Below are 21,462 nucleotides of genomic sequence, written 5' to 3' on the forward strand. Positions count from 1 at the left end.
GCTGTGCTCAGCAGCGTGGCGCTCTTCTCCTCCGCCACTCTATCCCGGATACTGCAGCACAGCGGCCGTACACAGTAGTGGAGTTCCGGTTAGCGCTCGCTCGTCTATAGTTCTGTCAGCGAGGATATACGGGCTTTGTCCTGGCCATTGTCTCTGTCAGGTATGTGGCGGAGATTTGTATCAGGTGTGTGCGGACTTGTTCAGTGATTACGCGCCTTTTAGAACATAGCACAGGGGCGCGCGATACAAAGCGCCTGTAGTGAAGTGACACACAGGTGACTTGTAGTGTGTGTACATAGTGAGGAGCGGGAGCTCAGAGCCTAGTCCTACAGCCTTCTTGCAGTGTAAAGCATCGGGCACGGCCTGCTTCATGAGGTGTATAATGCTGAATACTGGGGGTCTCCCATCCAATAGCTGGGTTATATAAAATGGACAGGATAGTAGAGAGTTGTGTGACCATGGCAATCCCGACCAGTTGGGGGCGTCCTCCTTTATGAAAGGGGTCTTATACCTGTCCGATGGCTGGGCTTGTTGGGAATATTTACTTTCTCCTACCCAATCATCGCCTCTTGCTGAGATTTAGGGGGAAATCCCTGATATTCTAATGATCTTTTAGGATCACCAAAGGTCTATTCATTCCCATGTCTGCTCCCTCCATTGCTTTCGTGCTGATGTGTACTGTGCCTGGCACCAGAAGTCATAGCAAAGAGTTTAGATCTTGTGTGTGATGACAACAATTGCTAAATATTTTGCCTGTTGAGAAAAATCTAAGGCGCTTTCTGCCATAGGATCCATTGTGGGTTTGAACGTCCTGATCAGCTTCTTCTATTGGTCTGTGTGTGGATTTAGTGGCTGTTCACATTCTGAAGCTGTGGTGAGATACAGACTGAAAAAGCGGCATTGTAGTGTTCTTTCTGCAGATTTTGAGGTGGAAAATTTCTAAAAAACCCCAAAACAAACAAGAAACAGCCCCCAAAATACAGTGGGAGCTCTCCATTGCCTATAGGGTAAAATATGCTGTGCAAGAACTTCAGTTTATTTGTGCCTTGTGTTTATACAATGTTTCTACACTTTGCTCCTCCTCTATATGTATGTGAATGGTCACACAGTTGTATAAAGTAATATTTTATCTTTGCTCTGTCCTATAGCTTCTGGTAGTCTTGTTCCATAAATGTATCATAAAGTAAATATCCTTTGATCCGGGCTAGCGCAGAAGGTAGATTTTCTACCCCCATCTAGTGAAAGATTTTCAGGAAGACAGTGATGTCAATTTTGGCTTTAATACTTTGTGGTAACTAGGGAGCTGTCAGCACACAAGGTGTCTAAATCTTTCCATTAGTGTAAATTCATATTGCTATGGTTGGAACCAATGTAAGTGTAAAAGCGCCCTTATACTTTCCTGCTGTAGATTGGGTTCCTGGATTTGGCATAAAATTACTTATACTAAATATTGCTGTCAACTTGGCCTAACACTCTGCTGACACATCACAGCAGGGATGCGGTGCTAATGTGGAGATTGGGTTACTGTCATTTTGCTGCATATTGGCAAGCCCGTATCATCCAAAACCTGTGAAGACAGCCTTATAGTAAAGTAACAGTTTTTATTTTGTAGTAAAATGTTTTTTTTTCCTTTTTTCCATTTTGCAGACTTGAAGTATGAATTACTGGTTGTTGTAAACTATAGATAATGAGGCAATAGTATCGCAGATGGAAAGTCGCAACTGAGGACAGGCCTAAATACGTTGGATACAATCGACTGCAACTTTAAAAAAATGTATGGCATGTCTTGTCATCCTCGCTTTCTTACTTCTGGACCATGTTCACATGTGGATTTTTTTGCAAATTTTTCAGATTCTGCATTTGCACACATTTTTCTTTAGTACATATTCACTGCATTTGACTGTATGAGTATACTGTTCATCTGTGAAAACAAGTGTGACTCTGGAGCAAAGTGTGTATATATAATATGAGTCACAAGACATTATCTAGGCTTTTACAAGTGACTTCCTACCCTTATGTCCATCATTATTAAATTGGTGTCAGTCCGCTCTTTGATAGGGGGTAATGCTAGTGCCATACAAACCAGCCTGTGATATGTTGTAAGCATTAAAGAGGCTGTGGCACTTGTCTAGCCCCGTGTCTATTTTGTACAGCTTATTGACAGGGCTGCTGACAGTCAGACACCCCCCCACATAACTAACATTGATAAAATACTAAGTACATTTAAAAAATAAGCCAAGTTGGTATTTACACTTTGGAAAATGCCTGAATTATTAAAATATAAAAGTCTATATCCGTTACACAGTGAATAATGGAACAGGAAAATAATCCCAAAATGTCTAAATCGCTGTTTTGTCACTTCACCTCCCAAAATTATCTAAAGAAAAGTGATCAAACCAATGAATAAAAAAATAAATTTGTAGATTTTAGAAATTGACTTCCATTTGGTGTTTGCCACACCTATACAGACTGATGAGACTACAAACCGGCCCTGCACAGTCTGATCCTGTTGTTATACATTGCCTTGTCTGATGCTTGCTTCTTGAATACATTTTATAGCTTATGACTTCAGGGTACTTTGGTTAATTCTGTGATTTACTATAGATTTGTGTAGTAGATTTCCATACATGCAGTTTTTCTGCTTTAAATTTAAACTTTTTGGAATCTGTTTAGTTTTCAACAATATGTTTGCAAGAGCGATTGTGTCCTTTTACATTTTTCATATACTGTACACATGACCTTAGTATTTGCGCTCTTTGTGTGTGTGTGTATATATATATATATGTATATATATATATATATATATATATATATATATATATTCTGTTTGTGTGTGTGTGTATATATATATATATATATATATATATATACAGTATAATAATAATATATAGATCTATATATATAATATTAGAGATGAGCGAGTAGTATTCGATCGAGTAGGTATTTGATCGAATACTACGATATTCGAGGTACTCGTACTCGATCGAATACCACGCAGTAATCGTAGTAAAAATTTGATTCCCTCCCCGCCTTCCCTGGTGCTTTTTTTTTTTTTTACACCAATAACTATGCAGGGGAGGTGGGACAGGAAGTAGGACAACGTAGACATTGGAAAAAAAAAAAACGTATAGTCATTGGCTGGCTAAAGCAGCTGCAGCAATAATAATACAGTGACTTGAGTGTGTTAGATGCCCCCAGACATGCTTCCCCTGCTGTCCCAGTTGCAGAGGTGTTGGCATCATTTCCTGAGGTGTCATTGTGGACTTGGTGACTCCAATTGGTCGAATTTTGGTTTCCCTGAAACAAGCATGTTTTTGTCATAGACTATAATGGGATTCGATATTCGAACGTATAGTCAAATACTGAGGTCAACTCAAAACGAATTTTCGAATATTTCACTACTCGCTGTGTGTGTCTGTATGATCTATGGCGTTTTCACAGCCTTTGCATACAAATTCTAACCCATGTGTCTTTTTATAGATCCAACTCCGTAAGTCCTCCATCACGTGATATGGATGAACAGAGTGTAACAGTGTCTTCTCAGAAGAGGAAGTCTGATTCTTTAGATTCTCCAGCTAAAAGACTTGTATGTATTTGTTTTTTTTTTTTTTTTTTTTTAAAGATGTTCATCCTGGAAATAGTTTAGAAACTGCAGGACCTCCAGAAGCAATGTGTTTTTTGGTGCCTCTGGTAATTTCCACTCACACTATCAATAATTATGACCTGCATGTAGTCACTGTAGTAGTTAGTGGGAGCTGAGTCTCTGTCACACCTTCAGCATCCTGACACAGGGTTATTGTTGATAAGCAAGTGTTAAGATACTTTCTTCTTCCTTGAATTTGGTGATTGTGATAATTATACTGTGTATGCTGTTGTGTGGATGTTCCTGGAGACCCAGTTTAACTACCGGTATATATATTGTAGATTTTAAACACCTTTCCGTAAATCAATGTATTCTGTGCTTGTTTTTCTGGGGTATTACCTCAAATGAAAGTGTCTCTCCAATGGATGGCATGGACAAAGGAGTTTGTTTGCGCTATCAGCAACAGGTACCAACCATATACAGCCAACATCCTACTGCAACATTTAACCACTTAGATGCTGCAGTCTATAGTGGAGATGTCAATAGTGGAGGCTCCCTTTGTTATTCCATCAGTGCCTTGCAATGTGATTATAAGGTGCTGGTGGTTTGCAGTGGCAGCCATGCACCTAAAAAAAAATAAAAAATGCCCCCAGTCTTGGTGTGGCTGTCAGTTTATTACCAGCACGCAGTGGTGTTTTAGTATACTTGAAAATTATACCTTTAGGGTGTCGCTTCCAATCTGAATTTTCATAATGTATGATTTATTTATACACTTGATGAATAGTACAGTATGCAGAAATGTTGAACCTTCACAAAAGGGACTACCTTTAAAGACGTGCCTAATGCAGTGGTTCTTAACCTTGTTTGAGGTACCGAACCCACCAGTTTCATTTGCACATTAACCGAACCCTTCTTTAGTGATAAATCAAATATGATTTTTTTCCAAATTCAAGATATAGGTATATGTTTTTTTTTTACTGGTACACAAAATTAACCGTGCATAGGGCCTAGGGTTTGATCGAACCCTGGTTAAGAACCACTGGTCTATAGGAACCAATTCACAAAATACCTGACACCTATTATAAATTGATCAGCATTTACAAAAGAAGTGAAAATATGTTTAATTCTATATGCTCTAAAAACTATTCTTTCAATACGAAGCACTATATGAGATATCAGAAGCGTACAAAGATTATTATTGTCTATTCATAGCAGCTATTCCCCTGAAGCTGTCAGTATTGGCGATGCAGCCAGTTTGAAGGCTGAATACAATTGTTTTTAGCTCGCCACTTATGTTAAAGGGGTTGTCCAGGTTCAGTAAATAAATCTTGTTTGTGTAATGAAAACTTCTACAATTTTTCAAATGCATTTGGTTTTCTAGACTTTGCTTGCTGTCGTTCTGCTTAGTTCCAGTGAATGAACATCAGTCTGTGGTCATGTGATGTACACACTGGTACACGGCTCATTACCAGGCATATGTCTGATCACAGAGCTGTGACTGTAACAAGCTGTGCACCAATGTGTCCATCACATCACCATGGACAGATTTTGAATGAATCACGGCAAGCAAAGGTTTATTTGATGAAACTGGACAACCCCTTTAAAAAATTGTAATAAAATACATTTAAAATGATTCCAGTTGCCTTATAACAGATTCAAGTAGTGAGCTCAGCTCCGTTTTGAATGCGTGATACCAAGTATTCCTCTCAATTGACATACATTGACGTAAGAATACATAATTCTTGTATGTCTGAATGAACTGACCCCAATGGTCACCTGTATTGTTATTTTACCTTTTGGGGGAAGAACGGTGCACATATTTATTAGAAGATTAAGGCTAAGGCCTAACGATGCCGAAAAACACTTTTTTCTTTTGCATATTTTGCTGTGGTTTCTTGAGTCAAAGCCCATAGTGCCTACAAAAGGAAAAGGGAAATATATTTGATGCACTTATACTTCTCACCTCTGCTCAATCTAGTCTAGGCTTTGGTTCAACAAAAACACAACAAAATCTGCAACTGAAAAATCTAACTTTTCTACAACATGGTGCCTTAAAGGGGTTGTCCAGGCAAAAATGGACAACCCCTTTAACTTTTAAATCAGCCCAGGAAAAAATAAAATTCATACTTGCCTGTCTCCGATTCTCCGGTGTCCACCCGGCGTGTTCCAGTCCTTCTGCTCAATGGGTCTCTCCCTGAGTTCTGCTGGTTGGCCTCCACGGTCTCGTGGCCTTAGCGGAACTCAGGAAGAGACCAGGCAGAAGTCGCCGGAGCAGAAGAACCGGGATGCGTCGGGAGGACACCATAACTCGGAGACAGGTGAATATGCAATTTTTTTTTTTTTTTTTCCACTGCTCCTGGCTAATTTAAAAGTTAAAGAGGTTGTCCAATTTTGCCTGGACAACCCCTTTAACATAAAAGATGCATGCATGTATGGAGAGCTGGGAGGAGTCCTGTTTTAAGAGTCTTTTCCTTAGACTATGGCCATACATGATGAAAATATCGCACAATGACCACAAATCTTTAGTAGTGCTTTCCACCACAGAGACCACCTGGAATTGGATGATTTTCATTGCAGCTGTCTTGCAGATATCTTTGTAGCCTCCATGACTTTCAACATTTGTATTACAATTGTTGAAATACGCAGGAAAAAGCCTGCAGCAATAATTGACATGCGGTGGGCTTAAAGTCTGCCGCGTACGTCACTTTTCTCTGCAGGCCTTTTACGCAGTATGTGGATTGGGTTTGTTTTAATCCCATTTGCTATCCTGAAAACGTAAATCATTGCGGGTTAGCAAACAGCAAATTTAGGACACCTAACCCACAGGTATCATGCCACATGTGTCCACAGCCATAATGGCTTGTTTTATCTGGACATCCCTGATGCAGAATGCAGTTGACCACTTAGTACCAGCCTATATCACTGAGGCTTAGGTGGCTGCACGTTTCTTGCACTATAGTGCAAGAAAGCTGGAGAGGGACATGAAACTGGGGGCAACTAGAGGGGGACATTAAAATCAGGAAGTGATGAGTGGTGTGTAATCCATGGCTGCCAAGAGCCTGTCAAAATACGGTAACCAGCAGCTGTGGTTAATAGAAAGGGTTCATTGACCAAGTCATATCTTCAGTACTTATCCTGTCATGTACAAGATTTTACTTTGTTTTTTTTTTCCCCTGGCCACCAGACTTTAGTTTTATCTTGATAAAGCAGTATTAATATGGTTACAGTATAAAACAGATGATTTTGTGTTTTAACCTTATTTTTACTTAGCTTTTTCTTCATTTCTACTCAGTGTACATCAGAAGGTCACAGCTCAACAGTCGCCGCACACTATAATGAGCTCCAGGAGTGTGGATTGAAGGAACGCAGCCAGTCCCGAATCTTTTATCTAAGGAACTTCAATAATTGGATGAAAAGTGCCCTTATAGGTGATTTCTTTGTGTTTCTTCGTATAATTAAACACGGGGCAGACCATTTAAGAACACCTTCTAAGGACCAAAAGTTATTTTTCTTTTTTTCTTTTATATGATCACATATTTAAAGAACACTATTAATGATTATTTGGGCTGTGGAAACCAGATTCAATGATTCACCTTTTGAGTTCAGAAAAATGTATACATGCTTTTTCTCCTAAAATGAAAGCCTAATCTTGCATAAAAGTATATATGACTAAGCTCAATGCCCCCTCTTTGTCATATGTAGCTTATGCAGTGCAGCACATGAGTCTTGATGCACCATTAAGAAGTTTATTTCTTGTAGATTATTCAGACTTTGCTTTTCCATTCACTTTTTGATGTTCACAATATGTTATGTGATTTTTTTTTTTATTTTTTTTTTTCAACCACTTATGGGCAATTTAAGCCCAATCTAATGTTACCTTGAAAATGTTTCAAGCAGCAATAGTTTTTATGAAGCATATGAGTCACTGTGAATCATATGAATCATTACCAGGTCACTGTGTCCTAATTGAATGGAGCTTGGGTGGCACAGACTGAATGCAGTACTTGTAAATTGTGTCAAGCCATGTAAATGGTTCAAGCTATGTGTTAGTCTTTTAGTATAGACATTCATCACAATTTCACTAAGTATCTGGTAAGATGCACATCACATTTTCACTAGGTACCTGGCTATATTTTACACTTCAACTCACTGGCATACCTCACACTGACAGTGTTGGTGCATACATACTAATAAGCATTGGGTTAGAAAGTTACCATAGGTGAGTACACCCCTCTTGTAAATAATGATTAACCACTCGTGCACAACGTCCATTATTTGCGTTCATTTGGCCACATTGTTAATGGTGATATTGGGTAATGTAATCCCATGCATGCTGGAATGGAACACGTGAGAGTCCATACCTTGATCATTACTAGGTGCCTGGGAAGCCACTTTCTCAGACTTCAGATCTGCTAGTGCTCTGAGAGGCTGAGACACTGTATAGCAAGACAGTGAAAATAAGAAACCTCTCTGCTTGTGGTTAGAGGGTAGAAAGGCAGCTGACACTGTGAGTGGTAGCGGGAGAACTGCTGCTACATGAACATTTAGGGTGGAAAGATATCATATTCTTAATAGGTTCTAAACATATCTGCCTATTAACCTGCACGTTTATTGTACCAAGAAAGTCTGCTGCTTCTATGGATTCCTAGAAGAAGCTTACTTGTTTGGAGAAATGTGTGTTGGCTGTGGGTGCATGGCCTTGCCTGCTCGCCTTTCTTGCCATCTATAATTACTTTGGGGAATGGGTTTTCATTGGCATTAACATTGTGGCCAATCTGAGGCAAGTTCAGGAGTATGTCCATAAGTGGTTAATTGTCATTAACCACCCATGGACATACTCCCTTCTCAGACCACTTGTTTTTGAACAGATAGCCACACATGTGCACATGTTCAGAGTGAATTTGGAACAAATAGCTTATTCCTCCGAATCCTAATGCAGTCAGTGACTGTAAAGAAAATGAAGGGGAGTAGAAAAATGTAGAAAAATTAGGAAGGGCACTCACCCACATCCAGGCTCATCTTCATAAAATACTCTTTTATTAAGGTAACAATATAGTTTAAAAACAAGTAGTGCAGGGAGGGAATGAAGCATATAGGCAAGTAGGCAACAGCCGTTTCGCGCAGCTATGTGCGCTTTCTCAAGCCTCAGAATGCAATAACAGATGGACAGAAAAACAGCCCTAAGTACTGTTAAGATAATCAGGCATAATAGGAATCTCCTGGAAAAGCTTCAGGTTCTACCAATAGCACACAATGTCTCCCTTGAAAACTCACACCAGCACAAGCGGACCAGAGTGAAGACTACTTCATAAACCTTCCAGCCAATTAGCAATGAGCCGATGCTCATGCGTAAATGCTGCCAGAGTGGTGCATAAGAACCTCCGTGCTTCTCAGTCATCTAACAGGGAGAAGCACGGGTAAGCAGTAAGTGAAAAGAGCAGCCAATAAGAGAAAGGCCTACGCGCAAGCGCGCCTCCGCCTTTTATGCGACACTCCAGCATATAGATTTAAGGCAGTCCGCCTATTGAAGAAGCGCCGATGCGCATGCGCATTGGAGCATAAAGGCCTATTCCTCACATATATGCAGTCCATTGACTGCCGTAGGAAGCCAGGAACCAATACGGAAAGCGCCGATGCGCATGCGCCTTAACACACATCGGCATAAGCTTACTTTTGCGGTATATGCCAATACATATCATGTTTCATTATACTGGTATATTTAATAATCGTTAATATTATAATTTTTAATAAACTATTGCTGCATTATTTAATTAATATGTTCTTTAGTTACTATAGTTACTTATGCTAACCAAATTGATGAGGTCGACTTTGAGGTCGACCTCTTCAGAGGGGTCAGGAAACTTGCTCTATTTAAACATTTTTCAGATAAGTCTAATGATAATATAAACTTAGAGGAGTATAGTGGTGAAGCACCTTGCACTATTGGCCCTTTGGGTTTTTTTGTTAATCACCCATTAGAAAAAGAAGAGGAAAATATACTTCTAGATTTAGCTGATTGGCCCGATGATAACCTTGTAATCTCTGACAATACGAAATTCTTTGATAAAGGGGTTAAATCTACTTTCAATCCACCTATTCAACCGGGTAGCGCAATAGATCTGTTCTATCATCAAGTACTTAGGGACGTAAAAGCTCTCATTTATAAGCAGGAAGTATCCAATCTTACTTTAAAAGAAAAAACGGCTTTAGATTGGTTAAAACAACAATCCCATCTGGTGATAAAAAAGGCCGACAAAGGCGGCAATGCCGTCATAATGAGTCGGGATTACTATCTAAAAGAGGCCGAAAGACAGCTAGGTGATCAGCGTACATATAAATTATTGGATAAAAATCCTATTCCTGCCATAAATAAAAAAAATACATAATCTTTTAAGATATGGAGTAGATAAAAAGGTCATATCGAAAAAAACAGCTGAAAAGTTATTTGTTGCTTTCCCTAAAAAACCATCGTGGTATTTTTTACCCAAAATACACAAAAATTTAAAACATCCGCCTGGTAGACCTATTGTGGCAGGTATCGGTTCTGCTACTGAACCTGTTTCACAATTCTTAGATTGGTTACTTCAACCCCTCCTCCCTATGATACCTTCCTATCTAAAAGATACTAATGATTTTCTTAAACGAATTAATGAAGTCTCTCTTGAGAGCAATATAAAACTGGCGTCTATTGATGTAGAAAGCTTATATACCCGTATTCCACAACAACAGGGGGTTAATTCAATTATTAAGATCTTGAAACATGCACAGAAAGATGATGATTTAATAGAATTTATCAAACGGGGTACCGAAACTGTATTGGGTAATAATGCGTTCGTGTTTAACGAACGCTGGTACGCCCAAATTAATGGCACGGCAATGGGTACGCCCTTAGCTTGCACTTTTGCAAACATTTTTCTTGCTGATTTCGAGGATGAGTATGTGTACTCCATAAAGAATAGATTTTTAAAATTTATTCGGCTCTATCTACGGTATGTGGATGATGTTTTTTTATTATGGTCAGGCTCAGAAGAGGATTTTTTTGAGTTTGTTAACTATCTCAATACTAACCACATGAATATGATATTTACAGCGAAAATTAATAATGATACCCTTGAATTTCTAGATGTTTTGGTCAAAAAAACTAAGAACGGTATTTCTACGGAAGTTTATAGGAAACCCACAGCGACAAATGCATTGTTGCACTATAAGAGCTTTCATGCACAATCTGTAAAAAATTCCGTTCCCTACGGCCAATTCATCCGTTTGAAAAGGATAAATAGTGAGGTTGAAGTCTTTGAAAAACAGGCTGAATCTCTAAAAAAACGCCTGAAATTAAGAGGCTACCCTGACCATGCTATTGAAAAAGCATATACTAAATCAAAAGATTTGGACAGAAGTAAATTATTGAAAGGTCCAAATAAATGTAATAAAACTCAGAATAGGTTCACCTTTACCTTTAAGTATAGTCCTATGGAAAAACAGATTCGATCAGCCATCTATCGCAATTGGAATATAGTTCAGAGTGATGCCACTTTGGCATCAAAAGCAGGAATGAAACCTCTGATTAGTTTCAAGCGTTGTAGAACTGTAAAAGATACATTAGTGTCCAGTCGTCTGTCGTCCCAAAAAGACCTCAATTGGCTGGAGAAATCATGTCCAAAAGGCAATTTTTCATGCAGACAATGTAAATACTGTCGCTATATTTTAAAAAAACGTATATTACCTTTAGGCAAAATGGAACATACAGTAAATCAATTTTTGACTTGTAAAACAAAATTTGTGGTTTATGTAGTTTATTGTCCGTGTGGACATTACTACATTGGAAAAACTATTAGACCCCTCTATGTGAGGTTTCGAGAACATTTTAAATCCATTTCTACTAAAAAAGGCTCCCCACGTTTAATACAACATATTACTGATTCACATAATGGAGATGCAAGCTGTTTGAAGTTTGCTGGAATAGAAAAGGTGAATTTACCCCCTCAGGGAGGAGATCATAATAAATTATTGCTTCAATGTGAAGCAAAATGGATTTTACGAACTAATGCGACTGGCCCTTTAGGGTTAAATGATAGACTGGATATGGGTATCTTTTTGTAAAAATATTCTAAAAACGACTTACCTAAACCATTGTCATTTATTTATACACGATTTTCTGTCTTATCACGTTCTGTATGAAATTGTTTCATTACTCTTGAAAAATGTCATGAAAATACTCTAATTATATTCAGCTGTAAAATTCTTGAATTTTTTTGTTTAGAAATAATAATCAGGCATAGGGGATCTTAATATATTAACAATGCTCTCTTTTGTGAATTTGGTTAGCATAAGTAACTATAGTAACTAAAGAACATATTAATTAAATAATGCAGCAATAGTTTATTAAAAATTATAATATTAACGATTATTAAATATACCAGTATAATGAAACATGATATGTATTGGCATATACCGCAAAAGTAAGCTTATGCCGATGTGTGTTAAGGCGCATGCGCATCGGCGCTTTCCGTATTGGTTCCTGGCTTCCTACGGCAGTCAATGGACTGCATATATGTGAGGAATAGGCCTTTATGCTCCAATGCGCATGCGCATCGGCGCTTCTTCAATAGGCGGACTGCCTTAAATCTATATGCTGGAGTGTCGCATAAAAGGCGGAGGCGCGCTTGCGCGTAGGCCTTTCTCTTATTGGCTGCTCTTTTCACTTACTGCTTACCCGTGCTTCTCCCTGTTAGATGACTGAGAAGCACGGAGGTTCTTATGCACCACTCTGGCAGCATTTACGCATGAGCATCGGCTCATTGCTAATTGGCTGGAAGGTTTATGAAGTAGTCTTCACTCTGGTCCGCTTGTGCTGGTGTGAGTTTTCAAGGGAGACATTGTGTGCTATTGGTAGAACCTGAAGCTTTTCCAGGAGATTCCTATTATGCCTGATTATCTTAACAGTACTTAGGGCTGTTTTTCTGTCCATCTGTTATTGCATTCTGAGGCTTGAGAAAGCGCACATAGCTGCGCGAAACGGCTGTTGCCTACTTGCCTATATGCTTCATTCCCTCCCTGCACTACTTGTTTTTAAACTATATTGTTACCTTAATAAAAGAGTATTTTATGAAGATGAGCCTGGATGTGGGTGAGTGCCCTTCCTAATTTTTCTACATTTTTCTACTTTGCTCATATTGCTTTTTTTGGTCGTTGAGCACCCCCACGGCGCTCTATACATAGAGTTGTGATCCTCATGTTTACCTTCTATTTATTGGGACTTTAATTGATGTTTTCCTCAGTGCCATCCTATATTTTTCTTTTTTTGTTTTTTTCTAAATGAAGGGGAGTTCTTCACCTCCTGTTATTCAATAACAGGAACTCTCTCTTCCATTTTCCTTATCCCTACTTCATGTCCCTCTTTCCCTTTCCCTACATATCCTGTATCTTAAAGTGCACCAGATGTCTCATGCTGGAGAAATCTAGACTGATTTTATACCACCCATATTTCATCCTCAATGTAAAAAAGATTCACAGTTGGTAAACAGAGACATGGAAGTGAAGAATTAAAAAAGTATATCTGAAAGTTGCATTTCCTACTGCACACTATTCAGTTTTGCATAAAACAGGTTTTTATGATTGTGTTGGAGGTCTGACCACTTTTTCCTACTAATATGGTTATTATTAATGGATGACATGTTATTATAATAATAATAAATGTTATTTATTATACAGTGGGCATGTGGCTAGCTTTGCACTTTAAGGGTTTTTTCCATGAATGTAACCATATATAAATTTGTGGACAATATAATTCAATTTTGCAGAGTTTTCTCTAACCACCTTAGTGGTGATAGTCTGTTGTAGTGATAGGTTACCAATAGATAGGACCAAGAATGAAGACATTTTGTATGTTCTGAAATCCAGCCCTGATTTCCTTTGCAGCCAGGTTATCTTCTTGTGCACGCACTGTTCCTGTGTGAGGATTAAGGAAATCTTAGCTGGGTTCTGTCCTAGACTATAGAAAAGTTCTTTCATTCATGATCCTATCCATTGGCATCTGATCAAAACAAAGACTTAAAGATTATGTTTGCAAATATGTTTAACAATTTTGTAAAGTATTAAATTGTGTACAATGTTAAACATGGTTGTGTTTGTGGGGACACGACTTTAACACTACAGGAAATATGGAAACAACTGCTTAAGTTTGTCTCTTTAGATACAGTGATTAACTATATATATGTAATAATAATTATATAAGATATATATAATGAATATATTATAAATATTATATCTTTTTTTTATGTTCCTCAGGAGAGTTTTTGGATAGGGTACGGCGGAAGAAGCATCGGAATATTACAGTACTTGATCTGGGTTGTGGGAAAGGTGGAGATCTTCTGAAGTGGAGGAAAGGCAAAATAGATAAAATTGTGTGCACAGGTATGATCTGCTGGAAGCATCTCCTATCTTCTCTTACAGTTTTTGTCAAGTTCTGTTTTATATTGCTTTAGTTATTAAGCCTCCCCAAGCCATTAAAGGGGTTGTGCAATTTTAGACACTTATTATCTAGCCACAGTAGAGGGAATAAATGCCAGATTCATGGGGTTAGAAAAATGGTAGATGGAATTTTACCAAGATTATAGTTATTTTCTGCTCCAAAGGTCAGGAGTCAGGAAAGAAGATCCCCTCGCAATAACGCCAGGGACAAAACTAGCTGCAGGTTGTACTGGTTTTATGCAGTTTGGGTAGTCATTTAAAGCCACAGATTCATAGCAAAATAGAACTTGTCTGCAAGGTTCCTGGTCAGGGAAGATTTCTGTTCTTTCTCATAGAACTCTCAACTGGTTCTTGGTCTACAGGTAAATCAAAATGGAGAACATTCATTCCCCCCCTTTCAATAGTGTTACATGGTCTCAATAGACTTAAAGGACACCTATTAGCATGTCCTGATGCAGCCAATTTTACAGTTGTCAAAGATCCAGCATTTTCAGCGGCCCCCAAGGGTCTTCACAATATGACAGGTGGTGGCCCACAATGGGATCATAATTCAATTGTTGCTATAATTGATGTCATTGTTTTAAAGTTTTCTTTGAAGAATGAGCATAAAATGTTTGTGGTGGTACAATGTGCAGGCCTGTTAAATTGGGCTTTCTTGTTGTTGGTTCTCTAACTGTTTGGATCTTGGATAGATGTCAAAGTTTGTCAGGAGTCCACAAAATAAAAAAAACATGAATGGAAAATCCTCAAATAATTTCTAAAAATGATGCAAGGCATTGCATGCAAGTGAAAAATAGCTGTTTTAGGGGATGAATAGATTTTTCTTTTATATTCATGAGTCATTGGCACAGGTATATAACAGTACAGTACATGTAGTTCTGAGCTACTGAGGCACTAGACATCCAGTCACTGCATTCACATTGGTTCAGAGTCCTCTGTGTTGAACTGCTGTTCACTGTGGGCAGTCTTATGTAATGCCTACACTGTCTGTCCGATTATGTGTCGTAGATTTGTATTACTCATGTCATTGTATGGGTTTCTCTGTAACGTCCCAGGAACAAAAAAATATTGCCGCATGAGGCCATTGTAATGTAAGTAAGTGAATAAGCCACTTTTCTATATGCTTTTTGATATGACTGATTTAGTTTTTATGGAAAAGAGTAATGCCCCATTAGCTGCCGAAGCTTAGTGAGTCACTTCACAAACTGCCATGAAAATGCTTTCCTTGTAATGACTTTTCAGATTTGTGCTGCCCCCCCCCCCCCTCCCCTTTATTTATTAGGAACGATTCTAGAGTCCTTCTGTTTGGTGCAGGATAGATAGAACATATTTTACGGCACTTGCTTTTTGTGTGAATAGGCTTCATTGTTTATACTAGCCCACAGAGAATATTGAATATGTAAGGATCAGGATTTCACAGCACTCTGTAAGCGGCAGTCATTGTTCAAGACCTAATCGCTTCTAGCACTAATTAACTATACAGATAGACCAGCTCTGGATTAGAACTCCATACATGCAGCTGTCACTTGTATTCATTGTATTTTGTAATTTTTTTTACAGATATAGCAGAAGTTTCTGTCCAGCAATGTGAACAGCGTTACTCTGATATGAAAGCACGAAACCAACGAGAACATATTTTTGAAGCTGAGTTTGTGACAGCAGATTCTACAAAGGTATAATTCACATACATAACATATAGGCTATGTTTATAGGTTTAAATAAGCATTACATTCTATTACGTAACAATATGTATCTGATGTCCACTTGTGATAACAAAAAGAACAGCTGACTTTCTCACCTAACCATTTTTATTTTTTTTTAAGGGGTTTTGCACAATTTTTTTTATACAAATAGACAAAAAATGTGCTTACATGAATTTTTCTATGAACTCTTTGAGCCTCTTCCCTGCCTCCATCAGACAGGCACTCTTCTGTGAGTGATAGACACTGATGGGTTGGCAGCATCGTACATGCATAAGGAGAGTGAAAGAGACTAGCAACATGGGCAATAGATGTGAATGCTTCCTCATCGGCATAATGTACAGACTGTGTTCACAGTTTGTGTTGCTAAAAAAAAACCAACCTATATATATATATATATATATATATATATATATATATATATATATTTATATATATATATATATATATATATTTATATATAAAAGCATTTGTTTTTGGACAACGTACTCTGTTTTTAAAAACACCTGCAGTTTTCAAAAACCGCATGCGTTTTATTTCAGATAAAAACACATGCATCTTTTTAGCAAAAAATGCACTGTTACCATAGCCTTAGTGGAAAGTGTCGTATTATGGAACCAGACACTTCGCCAACCCAGACCAGGACATAGTGCATGAGCCTGAAAATATGAAGAATAGTATAAATGGTCCAAACGCACAAAAAGGGTATTTAGCTACCAGTATGTCTGTAAGGCTGGTATACAAATGTTTTTGGTACATCTTCTGTGTCAAATTTGGGAATTCACATTGGTATTCAAATGACCTCAGCTTTTTTTCTGAATAAGTAAGCGATATGTCAGTTATTGAAGTGGATTTCCATGTGCTGGTTAGCCTTATTTGAATCTACACAACATCAAATTGCAAGTCATAATTCTGAGGATTGGCACATATTCCACTGCAGACCTCTGTCTAATTCGTTTGTACAGTAGGGCATCTGGGCATTTAGCTTATATTACATTGTACAATTTAAAGTGATAATGATAGTTTTTTTGGCAAAAAATGAATTGATACTTATTTCTTGAAATTTAAGGGAATGTGACCTAAGATTGCTTTGAAGAATCCCCATAAATAGCGGAGGTTTTGCAGATTTTTGAAGGCGTTTAATGACACATATCCCCTATCCAAAGGCTAAGGAGCAAATAATTGTCATCCAATAATCGATAATAAGTCATCTATCTGCTGGCAAAATGGGGGGGGGGGGGGGAATGCTTGCACATGCCCCATGAGGTGTGCATGACACTATTCCATGCCACTGCTTTAGTAAATTGCATGTGCACTACTCTGCCTTGCACAATGAGTACCAATTACCTTATTTTTGAAAGAAAAGCACAGTTTTTTTTCAATGAAGATAACTTTAAATGAATCAGGAATATACTCTAAACATTGCTAATGAGGTGAATGACTGACTATTCTAGCTGCTAATGTCTGGTTTTTAATGCAATATCTACCTAGGTGTATAGAAGCCCATTTCCAGCAACCATCACTCCGGTGTTCTAATAGTACATTGTGTTTGCTAACTGTGTAAGAAGGCTAATGGAGGTTTAGAAAACCCTTCTGCAAGTATGTTAGCACAGCTGAAAACAGCTTTGCTGGTTAGAGAAGCTATAAAACTGAACTTCCTTTGAGCTAGTTGAGAATCTGGAGCATTACGTTTGTTATTGCGATTAAACTCTCAAAATGGCCAGAAAAGAGAACTTTCATGTGAAACTCGACAGTCTATTCTTGTTCTTAGAAATGAAGGCTATTCCATGCGAGAAATTGAAGATTTCCTACAACGTTGTGTGCGCTGCACAACTGAGCAACAAGATAAGTACATTAAAGTCTCTAGTTTGAGAAATCAACACCTCACAGGTCCTCAACTGGAAGCTTCATTAAATAGTCCCTGCAAAATGGCAGTGTCTACAGTGAAGAGGCGACTCCGGGTTGCTGGCCTTCAGGGAAGAGTGGCAAAGAAAAAAGCCACATCTGAGACAGGCTAATAAAAGGAAAAGATTAACCCCTTCCCGACATGCGCCGTAATAGTACGGCGCATGTCGGGTCTGTAACTATGGCGACCGCCCGGGAGCCCGGCGGCCGTCATAGCCGCCGGGTGTCTACTGCTTTAAACAGTAGACAACCGGCTCTAATGCCTCCGATCGGTCCCCGGAGCAATCGGAGGCATTAACCCCTCCGGCGCCGCGGTCAAAGGCACCGGAGGCGCCATTTTCCCGGCGGCGCATGGGCGCCGCCATTTTGCCCGGGATCGCCGGCTCCTGGAGCATGCTCCAGGGCTGACGTCCCGTTGCCATGACAGCCGGGAGCCTTGTACAGGCTCCCAGGCTTGTCTGCAAATCCTCTCTTTTGCAGGCTGGTCTATGCAGCCTGCAAAAGAAAGGATTCTTTTTTGCAATGCATTGCAATGCATTAGCATTGTAATGCATTGCATTAGTGATCAGACCCCCTGGGGTTCAACACCCCTAGGGGGTCTAATAAATGCAAAAAAAATAAAATAAAAAAAAAGTTAAAAAAAATATAAAAAAATATTAAAAGAATTAAAAGTTCAAATCACCCCCCTTTCCCTAGAACACATATAAAAGTAGTTAAAAACTGTGAAACATATACATGTTAGGTATCCCCGCGTCCGAAATCGCCCGCTCTACAAATCTATAAAAATATTTTTCCTGTTCGGTAAACGCCGTAGCGGGAAAAATAGTCGAAAGTGCCAAACCGCCATTTTTTCACTGTTTTGATTCTGATAAAAATTTGAATAAAAAGTGATCAAAGCAATAACATTTCCCGAAAATGGTAGAACTAAAAAGTACACCCGGCCCCGCAAAAAAAGACGCCCTATGCATCCCCGTACACTTACGTATAAAAAAGTTACGGCCGTCGGAATATGGCGACTTCTAGAAAAAAAATTTTTTAACACAGTTTTGGAATTTTTTTTAGGGGTCAAAATGTAAATAAAACCATATAAATTTGGTATCCCTGGAACCGTACCGAAACACAGAATACAGGGGACATGTCATTTTGGCTGCACAGTGAACGCCGTAAAACCAAAGCCCGTAAGAAAGTCGCAGAAATGCATTTTTTCTTCAAATCCACCCCATTCTGAATTTTTTTCCTGCTTCCCAGTACATTATATAGAATAATTAATGGTAGCATCATGAAGAAAAATTTGTCCCGCAAAAATTAAGACCTCATATGGCTCTGGGAGAGGAGAAATAAAAAAGTTATGGGGTTTAGAAGGAGGGGAGTCAAAAACGAAAATCAAAAAATGCCATCGGCGGGAAGGGGTTAATAAGGGCAAAAGAACACAGACATTGGACACAGGAAGATTGGAAAAAAGTGTTATGGACAGACGAATCGAAATTTGAGGTGTTTGGAACACACAGAAGAACATTTGTGAGACGCAGAACAACTGAAAAGATGCTGGAAGAGTGCCTAATGCCATTTGTCAAACATGGTGGAGGTAATTTGATGGTCTGGGGTTGCTTTGGTGCTGGTAAAGTAGGAGATTTGTACAAGGTAAAAGGGATTTTGAATAAGGAAGGCTATCACTCCATTTTGCCATGCCATACCCTGTGGACAGCGCTTGATTGGAGCCAATTACATTCTACAACAGGACAATGACCCAAAGCACACCTCCAAATTATGCAAGAACTATTCAGGGAAGAAGCGGCAGCTGGTATTTTATATGTAATGGAGTGACCAGCGCAGGCACCAGATCGCAACCCTATGGAGCTGTTGTGGGAGCAGCTTGACCGTATGGTATGCAAAAAATGCCCATCAAGCCAATCCAACTTGTGGGAGGGGCTTCTGGAAGCATGGGGTGAAATTTCTCCAGATTACCTCAAGAAATTAACAGCAAGAATGCCAAAGGTCTGCAAGGCTGGAATTGTAAATTTATAGGAGAAAATTATTATTTCAATTAAAAATCATTATTTCTATCCTTGTCAATGTCTTGACTATATCTTCTATTCATTTTGCAGCTAATTTGATAAATAAAAGTGAGTTTTCATGGAAAACTCAAAATTGTTTGGGTGACCCCAAACTTTTGAATGGTAGTGTGTGTGTGTGTGTGTGTGTGTGTGTGTGTGTGTGTGTAATGTATACCTACCTTTAGCAATGTTTAGAGTGATTTCTGAGTTTCTCTGACTTCTTCTGCATTTGTTTACCTGGGTAGCTTCCTCTTCTTTTATCCTACAACTACCATGATACATTGCTCTTCACTCAGAGCTGACTCTACACTCTCCTCCCTCTCCCACTTCCTCAACCCCCTCCCTGTCTCCCTAGCTAGCACACGCACTACTCAGCCCACACCCCATCCCATCATACTTACATGTAATTCTGTGCATATCTTCTGGTCACAGGAGATCACTTCCTTCTTTGATGTCGGCTCCTTCTGCTCTTGACGTCTGCTTGCGCAATAGAGCCGGAGTGCCAACTGCAATGCAATGCAGGCACTCCGGCTTTATTGCACAGGTGCTGGCAGACATCAAGAAGAGGAGGAGCCGTCCCCACAGAAGATCTGACAGGAAAGTTGGGAGAGGGATAGTATTTTTGACAATGGAATGTGCCTGGGGAGGTCACATCACTGCCCCGGTGATCTGGGTAAATATACATTTTTGGTAATGTAAGTAAGTTATGGCGGGTTCACACCTGTACCCGGTGTCCGCTTTGTGGGTTCTCGTTTTCTGCTGAGAAACTGGACAGGAGACGGAAACCCGGCAGTCGGTGTCCACCCGTGAGCGTCTTCTGGTCTCCACAGCGAAACCGTGTGTTTTTTTTTTTGTTTTGTTTTGTTTTTTTTTAAACCCGGGCACAAAGTCATGCATGTCCGACTTTGTGACCGGTGAAAAAAAAACAGTCTCGCCATGGAGATGCAGAAGACGCTCACGGGCCAACACTCTGCAAACCGATTCAAGTGAATGGGTTTGAAAACTGACTGCTGGTTTCCGTCTCCTGTCCAGTTTCTCGGGAAGAAGATGGAAACCTACAAAGCGGAGACCGGGTACAGGTGTGAACGCACCCTTAGTAGTATTAATATATAAACCATGTTTATTGGACACAAAATTGCAAGTAAATCCAAAGTTTGGCATTGAAACCACACTTTACAACAGCCATCCCACTTTGCAGTAAAAAGATACCGTATCTATTTTGGTGTGCGCTATTTAATGGACACTACCAATACAGGAGCAATTGCCTGCTTCCTGATCTGACAATCTGTTTCTACGTCAGTATAATATAGAATAGATCTTGTTCATCATGTCATGTAGAAAGCCAACAGCAAAGCCTTCATTTTTTCTTCTTTCAGGCGCTTTTGTTGCGGCGCTATTCAGCAGTCTGATTACTATCACCTCTTGCATTTCCTTTGCAGATTACGTTACATTATCTTCATCCGAGGGCTCTTTAATTGGAGTAATTGCTGGGAAGGCATATCAGTTTCTGTGGTTTTATTGTAGTGTGCGCATAGCAGGAGTTGTCACAGGGAAAACGTGCTATCAGTAGGTGCTGTGATAATTCAGTATCTCCTGTGCATTTATCCTTATGAAATATACATGTTTTTGGCCCTTTCTGAGACTGTCTAGGCTGTAATTAGCCATAACTAGATGTGCGTGCGTATGTGAATGAAGGCTTATTTAGTCAAATGAGTTTCCTGTATACAAAATATTTGTTGCTTTTTTTTTT

The 21,462-nt window shown here is 39.1% G+C and overlaps 1 protein-coding gene across 1 annotated transcript in view; it reads left to right on the forward strand.

Annotated features, from left to right (window-relative positions):
• Positions 1-64: 64 nt before the first annotated feature.
• The window catches only part of RNMT (RNA guanine-7 methyltransferase), a 37,169-nt gene continuing 15,771 nt past the window's right edge, over positions 65-21,462 (forward strand). The window contains exons 1-6 of the mRNA XM_075270706.1: positions 65-160; positions 1,648-1,774; positions 3,481-3,586; positions 6,876-7,011; positions 13,871-13,996; positions 15,614-15,726. Coding sequence (XP_075126807.1) covers positions 3,512-3,586; positions 6,876-7,011; positions 13,871-13,996; positions 15,614-15,726 — 450 coding nt within the window. The 5' untranslated portion in view covers positions 65-160; positions 1,648-1,774; positions 3,481-3,511. The remainder of the gene's footprint in view (positions 161-1,647; positions 1,775-3,480; positions 3,587-6,875; positions 7,012-13,870; positions 13,997-15,613; positions 15,727-21,462) is intronic.

This window comes from Leptodactylus fuscus, chromosome 4 (assembly GCF_031893055.1).
Source record: "Leptodactylus fuscus isolate aLepFus1 chromosome 4, aLepFus1.hap2, whole genome shotgun sequence".
NCBI lineage: Eukaryota > Metazoa > Chordata > Amphibia > Anura > Leptodactylidae > Leptodactylus > Leptodactylus fuscus.